Genomic DNA, 14084 nt, shown 5'->3' on the forward strand with positions numbered 1-14084 from the left:
ATTTCACAGATTCCCTACCCTCTGACTGAAGAAATTCCTCCTCATCTCCTTTCTAAAGTACCGTCCTTTTATTCTGAGGCTGTAGTCCTACCCTGTGGTCATAGACTCTCCCACTGGTAGAAACATCCTCTCCTCATCCAAAGTCCATGAATCCCTGGGACAGTCCCAATCATTCAAGGGACTGACCCATGACATCCTGAGGCATATATGGGGATCGGGGCAGGCTGGGGACACATCTACTACCAGTTTCAAACATTCCAGTGAATTGTACTAGCATCATCCCTTTTCAATGTGTGACAAGTTGTTAATTAAATAGTAGCAATGGAGTCTGGCGCGAACTTTTCCAGAGCCAAGTTTGACATATTATGGGCTTGGTTCAGTGGCAGTGCTCTCCCTGCGCTAGAGTGTCCAACCTTCAGGAAACTGAGCGTGTAATCACAGTGTGACCCGCACTGCAGTAATCAGAGTTTCAATTTTGAGTAACCAGCATTTGGATAAAATGAAGGGACTTTGAGTGCCTTCTCACAAAATTATTAAAAAGGCCACTATCTAAGATCTTGGACAAAGTCTTGGTCAGCATCGCCCCTCACCAACGTCAGTAAAACTGCTACATATTGTCATTAACACAATGTTATTTGAGGGGTCTTGCTATGCATAAAATTGACACTAAACGCATTTGAATTTCACTGTACCATAATAGGTACATGTGACAATAAACTAACTGAAGAAGGGCCTCGAACCAAAACGTCACCTATTCCTTCGCTCCATAGATGCTGCCTCACCCGCTGTGTTTCTCCAGCATTTTTGTCTACCTTCGATTTTTCCAGCATCTGCAGTTCTTTCTTGAACATAAACTGACCTTGAAACCTTGCCGGTCCTTTTAATGTGTGGCTTCAGAACCGTTCATGGACTGAACGTAAACGTTTGCTCCTGTATAAGTAAGTTCCTGGGTAGCCCGTGGCGTGATGGGGTAGGCGGTTTGCCATGTGTACTATGTGTATATCTCCTCCATGGTCCAACTCAGCAAGCATGTCATAGAATGGCAGGTACACAAAAATGCTGGAGAAACTCAGCGGGTGCAGCAGCATTTATGGAACGAAGGAGATAGGTGTTCTTACCTATCCACGTAGCCACAGCATCACTCTCTCATTGGTTTCTCTAACCACTTCTGGTTTGTCAATTTAACAAACAAGGATTTTATTTTTTCAGTACTCCTCCCTCTTCCTCATTTACTTGTCAATATCATGCATGAGCACAGACCCATACTCCCTGTGTGTGCTCTTCCCAGAACCACCTCTAACACCAGCAGAGCCCACTGATGCTTCTGGGCTGCCACTGTGCTGGCCATCATCCAATCTCATTTTGTTAGCTTAAGCAGCTTACTGCCAAGTGATATGAATATTAATTTCTCTAACTTAAAAGGAACTCCGACATCCCCCTCTCTCCCCCTCCCCCCCCCCCCCCCCCCCCCCCCCCAAGTCGCGCCAGCTTCTCGTTTTCACCCAACTAACCGCTAACAATGGCCTGTTTCCTTTATCATCGTTACTTGTTTGCATATCATTGTTCTTTATCTCTCTACATCATCGTCTATATCTTGTTTCCCTTTTCCCTAACTAGTCTGACGAAAGTCTCGACTCGAAATGTCACCCATTCCTTCTCTCCAGAGATGCTGCCTGTCCCACTGAGTTACTCCAGCTTTTTTTTTTGTCTATCTTCAGTTTAAACCAGCTTCTGCAGTTCCTTCCTACTAATTTAGTTAAACACTGGTGAAAAGCAAACCTAAAGCTTTAGAGATTTTAACAATGCTTCCACGGCATCATCAGTGTCATTCCTACCCATTGTCACTGAATCAGATTGCTTGCATGCTGTTGTGGCAAACTGCCTGTCCTCAACCCTCTGTGATCTTCACTGTCCTTATTCCATTCTGCAGTGACAGCAACTCATTCATCAATGGCCCATTGCCTCAGATATAACATTAACATGTATGTTCTTAAATTCCATTTTTTTTTGTCTTCCCTCATTCTGACTGACCATGCTCCCAAATTCTCCATTCCTTCTGCAGTTTTTCTGATACCAAACTTCCCTTCATCCCACCAGTGGCGTTGTTCGGCTGCCTTGGAAACCTGCTCTGGAAAATTCTCCTCAATGCCTTCATCCCCTGACTTCAGTGGCGTAGCGTGGGGGGGGCCAGAGGGGCGGTTGCCCCGGGCGCTAAATTTTTAGGGGCGCAAAAAAATTGTTGGATAAAAAACAATTTAAAAAATAGCAAAAAAAAATTCTAAAATTGCCAGCCTTCCCCTGAATTACTGTAATAAAATGTAAATTTTTTTGCCATTTTATAATTTTTATCCAACAATTTTAACCAACCAGTCAGGTCGGGTCGAGTTGAGTGGCCGCTGCCGCTGGAATGTGCCCCAGCTCCGAGTTCTGGTCACCGCTGTCCCCGCTCCGAGGCCAGGCCGCCGCTGCTGCCGCTGTCCCAGCTCCGATGCCGTGTGGCCGCTGCCGCTGTCCCAGCTCTGAGGCCAGGCAGCCGCTGCCGCTGTCAAAGCCGCCGCTGCCCAGCTCCGAGTTCTGGTCGCCGCTGCTGCTGCTCCAGCTCTGATGCCGTGTGGCCACTGCAGCTGCCCCGCTCCGAGGCCAGGCCACTGCTGCCGCCGTCCCAGCCGCTGCCGCCGCCGTCCCAGCTCCGATACCGGGCGGCCGCTGCCACTGTCCCAGCTCCAAGGCCAGGCAGCCGCTGGCGCTGCCAAAGCCGCCGCTGCCCAGCTCCGAGTTCTGGTGGCTGCCGCTGCCCCAGCTCTGAGGCCGCCAGCTCCGCCATTAGGCCTCTGCGCAGGCGGAGACGGGGATACGACAAAATAAGTCGCATCCCCCAAAGGAAGAGACCAAAAACGTGTGTGTGTGTGTCCAACATACACAACATAATAAACCAAAAATCAATTAAACAGGCCAAAAGAACAACACAAAAAAAGAAGAAAAAAACAGACAGACTGCAGGCGAGCCGCAGCTGCTAAGGCAGCGCCGCCATCTTTTAGTTAGGTTGAGAAAATAAATACAAAACTTGGATTTATGACAGCTCATGGGCCATAGCTAGCCGCTAATGAGGAGGCGCAATATTTTAAACTGCCCCGGGCGCTCAAAACCAACCCTACGCCACTGCCTGACTTCATTAAAACTCATCACCTTGATTAAATATTTGATCACCCATCCTAATACATTCTTTAAGAAATGAGTCCATGTCTGAGTGTGCAATTAAAGGAGAAATTAAGGAACAGGATAAACGAAACACAGGGACATGGAGTAACCCAGAATGATCCAATGATATTTTTCAACAATTAAATCTTGCTGTCCTAATTCTCCAATGGCCTTGTAGGTGAAGGCACTACACCATGTAATAAGATGTAGGTTGCATGATTTAAAGTTTAATTCTTAACGTTTCTTAATTACTTGCTGTCAGGTGGGGAAGTACTTTAGGAATTGCAGTTTGATGCATTCCCTTTGGGTTTGAGGTGGGGGAGAGGGGGTGAAAACTGCTGATTACCAACTAGCAACTCTCAATTGGGGAATAAACACACTTACAGGGTGGGTGAAACAGCGTTGGGTTGGGCTATGGTCCTCGTTGTACTGGTCATTAGAATCCAAGGTCACACAGGGAATTGTCAGTTTGTTAAAATGTCGCACGGCTTCTAACGCAGACCGGGCCCACTGCAACAAACCCTGTTCATGCTGGAAAGTAGGAATGAAAATATCACGGAGAATTTCCAAAGTCCATAGCTACCCGAACAGATAACGATTGAATATTACTGGCCTTTTAAATTTTTCCTGTTAAATGCCAGATTTAAGTAAGTGTCGGTGACGACAGATTTCTCACCACCCTCTCAATTCCAGGAACTTTGTCCCCTATGTAGTTTCTCCTTCAGTCCAGCTAGTAAATCTTTGCTGCAATATTTGCAGTTCATTCCATAATGTTAATTCAATCTTGTAACAAAATATAAATCAAAGCAAGTTAACCCACACTATGTGTCCAAATGATTAAGGAGTCTCTGCAGTTGGGTATCAGAGTCTCTCTCTGGATTTGTGTGATCGGATTAAATAAAATGAAGAAAGTCAAACAATCTTATTGTTATAAAGCTAATGCTGGGATCAGTGATGAGAAGTAACCAAGTCTGGGAGGGATGCTTAATTGAGTAATGAGGAAGGGTTAGTTAGCAATCTTGTTGTACGTGCCCCCTTGGGCAAGAGTGACCATAATATGGTTGAGTTCTTCATTAGGATGGAGAGTGACATTGTTAATTCAGAAACAATGGTTCTGAACTTAAAGAAAGGTAACTTTGAGGGTATGAGACGTGAATTGGCCAAGATTGACTGGCAATTAATTCTAAAAGGGTTGACGGTGGATATGCAATGCAAGACATTTAAAGACTGCATGGATGAACTACAAAAATTGTTCATCCCAGTTTGGCAAAAGAATAAATCAGGGAAGGTAGTACATCCGTGGATAACAAGGGAAATCAGGGATAGTATCAAAGCGAAGGATGATGTGTACAAATTAGCCAGAAAAAGCAGCATACCGGAGGACTGGGAGAAATTCAAAGACCAGCAGAGGAGGACAAAGGGCTTAATTAGGAAAGGGAAAATAGGTTATGAAAGAAAACTGTCAGGGAACATAAAAACTGACTGCAAAAGTTTTTATAGATATGTGAAAAGAAAGAGATTAGTTAAAACAAATGTAGGTCCCTTGCAGTCAGAAACAGGTGAGTTGATCATGGGGAAGAAGGATATGGCGGACCAATTGAATAACTACTTTGGTTCCGTCTTCACTAAGGAAGACATTAATAATTTGCCGGAAATAGCAGGGGACCGCGGGTCAAAGGAGTTGGAGGAATTGAGTGAAATCCAGGTTAGCCGGGAAGTGGTGTTGGGTAAATTAAATGGATTAAAGGCCGATAAATCCCCAGGGCCAGATAGGCTGCATCCCAGAGTACTTAAAGAAGTAGCTCCAGAAATAGTGGCTGCATTAGTAATAATCTTTCAAAACTCTTTAGATTCTGGAGTAGTTCCTGAAGATTGGCGGGTAGCAAACGTAACCCCACTTTTTAAGAAGGGAGGGAGAGAGAAAATGGGGAATTACAGACCAGTTAGTCTAACATCGGTAGTGGGGAAACTGCTAGAGTCAGTTATTAAAGATGGAATAGCAGCACATTTGGAAAGTGGTGAAATCATTGGACAAAGTCAGCATGGATTTACGAAAGGTAAATCATGTCTGACGAAGCGTATAGAATTTTTCGAGGATGTAACTAGTAGCGTGGATAGGGGAGAACCAGTGGATGTGGTGTATCTGGACTTCCAGAAGGCTTTCGACAAGGTCCCACATAAGAGATTAGTATACAAACTTAAAGCACACGGCATTGGGGGTTTATATTGATGTGGATAGAGAACTGGCTGGCAAACAGGAAGCAAAGAGTAGGAGTAAACGGGTCCTTTTCACAATGGCAGGCAGTGACTAGTGGGGTACCGCAAGGCTCAGTGCTCGGACCCCAGCTATTTACAATATATATTAATGATCTGGATGAGGGAATTGAAGGCAATATCTCCAAGTTTGCGGATGACACTAAGCTGGGGGGCAGTGTTAGCAGTGAGGAGGATGCTAGGAGACTGCAAGGTGACTTGGATAGGCTGGGTGAGTGGGCAAATGTTTGGCAGATGCAGTATAATGTGGATACATGTGAGGTTATCCATTTTGGTGGCAAAAACAGGAAAGCAGACTATTATCTAAATGGTGGCCGATTGGGAAAGGGGGAGATGCAGCGCGAGACCTGGGTGTCATGGTACACCAGTAATTGAAGGTAGGCATGCAGGTGCAGCAGGCAGTAAAGAAAGCGAATGGTATGTTAGCTTTCATTGCAAAAGGATTTGAGTATAGGAGCTGAGTGGTTCTACTGCAGTTGTACAGGGTCTTGGTGAGACCACAGCTGGAGTATTGCGTACAGTTTTGGTCTCCAAATCTGAGGAAGGACATTATTGCCATAGAGAGAGTGCAGAGACGGTTCACCAGACTGATTCCTGGGATGTCAGGGCTGTCTTATGAAGAAAGACTGGATAGACTTGGTTTATACTCTCTAGAATTTAGGAGATTGAGAGGGGATCTTATAGAAACTTACAAAATTCTTAAGGGGTTGGACAGGCTAGATGCAGGAAGATTGTTCCCGATGTTAGGGAAGTCCAGGACAAGGGGTCACAGCTTAAGGATAAGGGGGAAATCCTTTAAAACCGAGATGAGAAGAACTTTTTTCACACAGAGAGTGGTGAATCTCTGGAACTCTCTGCCACAGAGGGTAGTTGAGGCCAGTTCATTGGCTATATTTAAGAGAGAGTTAGATGTGGCCCTTGTGGCTAAGGGGATCAGGGGGTATGGAGAGAAGGCAGGTACGGGATACTGAGTTGGATGATCAGCCATGATCATATTGAATGGCGGTGCAGGCTCGAAGGGCCGAATGACCTAATCCTGCACCTAATTTCTATGTTTCTATGTTAATCAATTAATGCACATTCCAGATGATCACATTCTCCATCATTAGCTGCTAGATGAGCATAAAGAGTGGGTACGGTGGGTGTAGTTGATCCTTGAAGCAAGGGCATGGGAGGCTCAGCGAGGAAGCTGTCAATTGCACAGCTCCCTGTATCTGTTTCAGATGACATCTGAAGACTAGGTCAACCCTTCCAAATCTTCTGCCCAGATATCACGCAAAATAAAAATGTGAATTGAACCACAATCAAGTAGGTGGAAGATGCGGCATTGTACTCTTTAAACCAGGAGGCTTCCCGCTTATAACCCATAATAGTTTTGTCTTAGTTTAGTTTAGAGATAGCGCAGAAACAGGCCCATCCACCCATCAGGTCCGCGCCGACCAATGATCGCCGCATATTAACACTATTCTACACACACTTGGGACAATTTACACTTATACCAAGCCAAGTAACCTACATACCTGTACGTCTTTGGAGTGTGGGAGGAAACTGAATATTTTGGCGAAAACCCACGCTGGTCACGGTGAGAGTGTACAAACTCCGTATAGACAGCACCCGTAGTCAGGATCGAACCCTGATTTCCGGCGCTGCAAGGCAGTAACTCTACTACTGCGCCACCGTTGCACACTTTTCCACGGGATATGTCGTGACAGGCCCATCAGGCTTGTCCTATGCTGGCATGATATAGCACATGCATGCCTTCCTGGCGCTTCCCATGCCCAACCACTTCCTTTGAGAGTGTTTAAAAAAAAATTAGATGCCCTAAGTCAATTGAGCACGTTTTGGAATACCACCGTGTCTGGACAATGACCTCGCATGGCCCGTAATCTTCACATTTGTCCGTCAGTAACATGTTCAGCTTTCTGTATATACACGCTTACTACATGTGCCAACAATGTATCCTACAGGTCACTGACTCTCTGCTAAAGGAAGTGCCTCTTGGCATCTAAACTGTATGCTTATTATGTCCCTTGTTCTTCGATAAGCTATCAAGCTCAAATACCCTATTTGCTTGGAGCAAGTCTAATCCTTTCGTTATTTTAAAGACCTCAATCCTAACTCTTCAAAATCAACATTTTTTTCTGAAGCATAAAGCCCTGGCTCTCTCAGTCAATCCTGGTAACTAAAGACCTTTGACAGGTAACCTCATAACCTTCCTCTAAACCTTTCCAAAGTCTCTCTATTCTCCATCTCAAAAGTATTAAAATGTATTCACAGTAAAATGTAGTTGAGTTCCCTACACATAAAAATCTAAATTGTCTCGTTTACTTAAATCTTTGAATACAAATGACCACAACCTGGTCTAAAATTCTCCTGCAATCACCATGGTTTATGGTTGGGAAATAATGACTCCTAACTCAATGATACCTTTTCCTAGATAGCAGCGGTTTGAATTGCCGTTATCCCTGATGAATAGTGAAGAATTAAAAATTGAAGCGGAGAGAATGAGAGAAAAAAACCCTGTGATATAGCAATGGTATATGATGGACCAAATGGCCTCCCCCCCCTACAGTGCTTTATGATCTGTGGAAACCATTGTGATATATGGCTGGGCAGCAGTTTAATTGTGCTAAACATTGAAGTACAGAAATGGCGACATAAGAATATGTAGCTGGAATTGCTTTCATTCTCCAAATCACATTCTTCAAACGCAAGCATAAAATGCAGTGTTTTGCTTTTGAATTACATTCTCAAACAACTTTGCTCACTCATTTTAGCTTCTCACGTCTAAAGTAATGCATGACTGTTGATCATTAGTGGCTCAAAGCTGGCTTATAAAGTAAAAGGCAACCAATTTTGTTTTGAGCCTTAAACCATTCCAGGTCTGCACCATTAAAGGAAACGTGGAGGCTGCAGGTTCTAATTAGACAAAATATAACATGCCTGTAATGCTGGCAAATTGGCCAAGTCTCCCACAGTTTAGTTTCCTTTTTATTGCTAAAGATTATTTTCTAATTTACAGCAAATGTAATTCATATCTGCAGCGCTTGTGCCAATAATGTATCCTACCTGAAATGGCTGTCTGGGAAGTTATCAGATGGTACGCTTGGCTTCATTTCCATGCCAATTGGAAGAGATTTCAAAGCAGTAGCATATTCTCTGGCTATTTTAAATGAACCGTTTTAGAAGAGGCAGACTAAATGAATGGTTGCACCCGTTCTAGGTATAAGCTATACGTCAGCTATCTGCCAGAGACCTTTGGTTAAAAAGAGTACAGGGAATCTGTCGGACTCATTAATATTATTAAGTGAACTGAAACTTCTAGCCTGAGGGTGTTCCTTTTACATCTTTACAATTTGCTGGTAATACACAGTGCATCCAGGCCTGAGAATATGAACAAAATACAAAGTTCAGTTTTGTTTCATTTGAGAAGTATTTTAGAAAATATTTTAGATTGTTAGTGCCAAGCCCTTGATGTTTAATTGACCGTTTGATCCTGAGGTCTTTGGTGAATAAGCCAGACCTGAGCTGTCAAGTGCAAGCCTTTGGAAACAGAATTATTATGTTATCAGTTTCATTGCAGTTGGGTGAACTAGTCAGCTCTTGACTGGAAGCAGTATTGACTTATTAGTACTGGGCAAGAAATATGCATATCTGCTGGATAATCATGTCTTTCGAGAATGTAAATGTAAATTGAAGAGGCTGGGGCAGAGGGCAGCTAACACTTGACTTTGCCCTCTTTAGTCCAGCTAAAGCTTTGATCAGGCTACATCTTTCTCTGTTGCTTCTCCCCCAGAGAGTCTCTCAGGGTCATGCCCTGCTGCCTAGTCAAGAGGCATTAGACTACTGGCTTAAATATTTGAGGCCCTTGGGTTATGCCTTCACTTCATGCACTCCACGTTTCCCACATAACCTAAAGCAGACTAAACAAAAGTGGTGTGAAATCTGATGGCTGGATGCAGCTAAAGTAATATGTTGCAACTGTCCTCCATTCATTTAATACTGTGTGTTTGTTTCCTGGATTTACACCCTTTTTGGTCTTTGGGATCTTGGAAACCTTTGAAAAGAGGATTGCGGAGCAGTGGCCTGTGATTAAAACCTAGTGTTTTTCTCCATGCTGCTCTTGTGCAGCGATGTCACACATGGTAGCATTTAGGAGCCCCTTCACAGCTGAAGTGTTTCAAACACTAATGAATGGAAGCTTGGTCATATAATGCAGACAAGCTTTAAGGCATGCTTTACTGAATGGTGTACTGTAGTGGCCTGGGAAAGGAAGAGAGTTATAAATTGTGTCAGCTAGCAACCCAGACAAAATGAAGCCATGTGGAAAATCAAATCTATTTAACTATGAAACTGTTGTAAGCCATTTTAAGGTGGTCATCTTTGGCAGTTCTCAGTTTATGAGGTGACAAATGTTAAACTATATAATACAGCCTTTTGCTTTAGTTTTTTTTAGCAAATAAATGTGAAATATTTTGATGTTTCTCAAAGAGCTATTTTGGAGGAGTTATTTTAAGGAGTAGATGTTGAATGCTAACCAGATTTAATGCTGCAAACCATTGATAAATGGATGGAATAATTTACAATGTCCTGCTATTTTCCTTACAACTTTTTAAGGCTTTTAAGTTCCACAAAGACATGGTAATGACATCAGCTGTAGGAGATTTATTGTGGTTTAACTGGTATTTAATCAATGGTTAAATCTGTGGTTAAGCATATCCGGTTGGAGGCCTCCTGAAATACTTTGGCAATTAAACAAATAACAGCACTGCTTGTAGAACTGGTCACTGTGGAAGGGGAGGGCAAGACAATATTATTAAAAAGGGTTGTCTGACATAATACAAATTTGTTTTTGTTTGCAGGAAGAGGGTGAAGGAACGTCCTCGCAAGAATCCACGGAGGAAGATTAAGAAACCACGTTATTTGACTTCTACCTCATTCAGCAGTTGGGTCTTTTGAAGGGAGAAGACACTACCTTGACCACTTTTTTTTTCCCAATTAACATTGGTCTGTCCACTTTATCCTGGGGAGAAACACATCCTCTGAAAGACTTTTGCTATCTACCTTTTTGTAATCCCTTCACAGTCCCAGGTTTAGTGGAAAAAAAAACTGCTGTAACACAGGGGACACAGATTAATAATGCAACATTTTATTACTGTTTTCTTTTTTTTAATTCTCAACATACTTATAGTTTATTGAGCTGCTAAGTAAGGGTGAGTGGGTCAAAAATAGTTATATTTTTCATTACAATGCACAACATAATGCAAGAAGAAATCACCATATGCACAGCCAAAATAGGGGCATTTTGATAGAACCAACTTTCCTGCTTAAAAACCATGGACTAATGTCCCAAGAACCCACCCTCCCTAACTTAGTAAACACCCTGTATAGAACACCAAAGATGAGGGATAGGCACTGCTCTTAGAGAAACTTTATAGTAGACTTTTTTTAATTGATGTTTTTCACTTACTGTAATTCAGGAAAATCCTAGGGCTGATTTTTATATATATATTTAATTCTGCTGTTAACTCAACACCTAAAAATTATATTCAGTAATTGAAGGGAAGAATGAACAATTGACTTTTTTTTTACAGCTCTGTAGGGACAACAAAAGGAAATCAAGAAATTCCACTTCAGTGTAAGTCATTGTGACTTAGAAAGGGAACATGAGTCTGCCAGTAGGAATCACATATACAAGTGACTTTACCTCCAATGCACTGACATGTGGCTAGGTTGAGCAAACACATTTCTTGATTTTGGGAACATGCTGTGCAATTGATCCTCAAACCATTCCTCCTTCTTCCCAACAATCCAAAAGAATACTCAGTCAAACCAGCACTTTTAGTGACAGTTGCAATATTACCCCATTATCTGTAACTACCTCTGATTAATTCAATTAGTTTGACAGCCTCTCGAGTACATGCTGCTATACACATACAATGCAGGTTATTTTTTTCCAAATTAATGGACAGATAAACACTGATACCTGTTAATTCATTATGGTTCTGCAGTTTAAATATTAATAGAGGAAACCAGAATACCTGAAGCATTTCTGTATTGCAATATAATTGCTGAATATTTACGAGTTGCTTATTGCCAGATAATGCAACTCATTTTCTGTTTGTACTTTTAACTTGAATATAATTTTTTTTAAACTGAATTACTCATTGCTTTTTAACAGATCCTTTTTTCTTATTACGATTAATGAAATGGAAATGTCTCTAATGCTTTTATTTTTCATTTTTATCAGTAGTGTTTGATAAATAACTGTCTGAGTTTGTACCTCAAATGAACTCAAGGCAAATGGACTAATCAGTTGACCAAAACCTACCTCCAGTTAATAAAAAGGAACAGACATGTTATTATCAATACCAGTTTAAAAATATTGTTACAAATTTTAGGACTGCAACTAATCCCATGTCAAAGTATTTTTGTAAAAAAAAAGGAAAAAAATAATCTTGGACACTAAAGCATTTTAAATTGCTTTCTATTCTGAAACCTTCAAAGGAAACATGAAGCTTTGTAGGTGAAAAATACAAGCTCAGTTTTTTTGTATAATTCAATCAAGATATGTGTTTAAATTAGTAGATTGTAAGAAAAGTACTTGATTCATATTTTCATGTATTTTACACAAATGTGATTTCATTTTTTTACCTTTTTGTAATATGCTTCAACCAGATGTATTTTTAAATGCTTCCTATGTAGAGTTTTATCTTGCTTCTCTGCTTGTCAATATTGCTACTTTTAACATTTAATGGGCCGGGGAGATGGGGAGGGGGTAGTTTCTCAGGAGAATCTGTGACAGTAAGGCTTTAGTGTTGAGCCAAAGTACAGCCAAAGCTGATTCCTGGCTTCCATCTGAATTTATAAAACCTTGCCATAAACTCGGCTGGCTCCTCGGACAATATGGTGCTTACCTGTCAGTTTATTGAAGACTGAGCTCATAACTAGTTGTATTCCCCTACGTTTTTGCATTAATTGAATTCTCTTAACAAAAAAAAAAAAGCCTTTTGTTTTTATTTTAAACTTAGGATTTGTTTGAAAACTCATTCCATGTACTTCGATTTAAAAGAGAACCCTGTAAAGTTTTACCTCAGTTTTGGTCTAACACAAACTAAGGAAGCCTTTTGTTACGTGTTGGACATTTAGCTCTGGGAAGTCTCTCAAATGCTAATGTTTATCATGTATTTCTCTGTATGTTGTACAATCAATTACACACTACTACCTCTTGGGGCCTACTGTTACCTCAGTTTCAAGCTGAAAACCTACTCAATTGTTTATGGCCGGCAGACCAGAGAGAGCATCATAAATTTTTTTATACATAGTTTATTTTTTTGGGAGATAAATTTTATATGACTGTTCTCTTCTGGCTGGTCACCTCGAGAAAAAAAACTGGACATTTAACTTTTCTGCCATTTTACGAATTTTAGTCTTGGTTTGAGGGGGAGCTTGAAAAATAATAGACTGCTCTCCCTGTACCTTGAGTGTGTAATTCTATTGCTTTGCTATTCACTTAGAGAAGCTGTCTGATTGTACTTGGAAATGCTTGCTTGCTGAGAAGGTTCCTTTTAAGGATTATCACTGTCTGTTCAGCACAAATAAATGTCATAACCTCTGTGATCCCCATGTTGATTCTGAGACTTTATCATTTTAACACTGGCACAACTGTTTACATGATTGAACACAGTCCCCAGAATTCTTATCGTAGAGTGCCTTTTTTTATTGGAAGTAGCACTTGAATAGAACACTTGAATTCAACGTGAAACTTAAAAGAGTTCTGTATTTTTAAAGCCAGAGCTATGACTGATCTCCCTTGGTTTTATAAACTTGGACCCAACCACTGTTTCAGTTTATTGGGGCTGATTTATAGTAGGGACCATCAGTAAATGATTCATTGCAATAAAAATGTATTCTTTTATAAGGGAAGGAAATGGCAGGAATGTAGTAATTACCATAAAAATGTATATCCCATGTTATTTATTAAAGAGTTCAGGTATTTGTTTCTGTACATTTCAACACACTCCCACGAGATTAAAGATGATCTTAAATATGAGGGAATCACCGTAGGATTTTCCATGGCACTTGATTGGGAGGATCGGTCAATGCTCTCCTCCTTGACACATTGTGTTGTGTTTGGCACGAACGTGCTCAGCTGTGATGTCCACTGGTCAAGAAACTCGCTCCCTCTCACTATGAAAGTGTGAGCGTATAAATAAGTACTATTTCTGAAGGATGCTAGCGTACTAATGATGCATCAAACTTTTCAAAGAAGAAAAGGATGTAACTAAATCCCATAACAATAATTTGGAGGGCCTGCTTTCTTTCTCGTCTAATGCTACTTCTGCCTGGTCGAGACATTTTGTAAGTCATTGGTAACCTTGGTTCTTTCAATGGCAGATGTTACAATATATGACAATAGCAGAAGGAAAGACAAACACAAAAAGCTGGAGCGACTCCGCAGGACAGGCAGTATCTCTGGAGAGAAGGAATGGGTGACATTTCGAGTCGAGACCCTTCTTCAGACAATTGCAGACGGGAAGTGGTTCATCTTTTCTGTCCTTCCGAACAGCAAAAGCTCAGTTCTGCCCCCTAGTGGCACAGCATGTTGACAC

General features: G+C 41.5%; 1 protein-coding gene across 1 annotated transcript in view; it reads left to right on the top strand.

Moving 5' to 3' along the window:
* The window catches only part of hmga2 (high mobility group AT-hook 2), a 138324-nt gene extending 125226 nt beyond the window's left edge, over positions 1-13098 (top strand). Inside the window, exon 5 of the mRNA XM_055650794.1 lies at positions 10335-13098. Coding sequence (XP_055506769.1) covers positions 10335-10382 — 48 coding nt within the window. The 3' untranslated portion in view covers positions 10383-13098. The remainder of the gene's footprint in view (positions 1-10334) is intronic.
* Positions 13099-14084: the final 986 nt, after the last annotated feature.

The sequence above is a fragment of the Leucoraja erinacea genome, chromosome 19, assembly GCF_028641065.1.
Source record: "Leucoraja erinacea ecotype New England chromosome 19, Leri_hhj_1, whole genome shotgun sequence".
NCBI classification, from domain to species: domain Eukaryota; kingdom Metazoa; phylum Chordata; class Chondrichthyes; order Rajiformes; family Rajidae; genus Leucoraja; species Leucoraja erinaceus.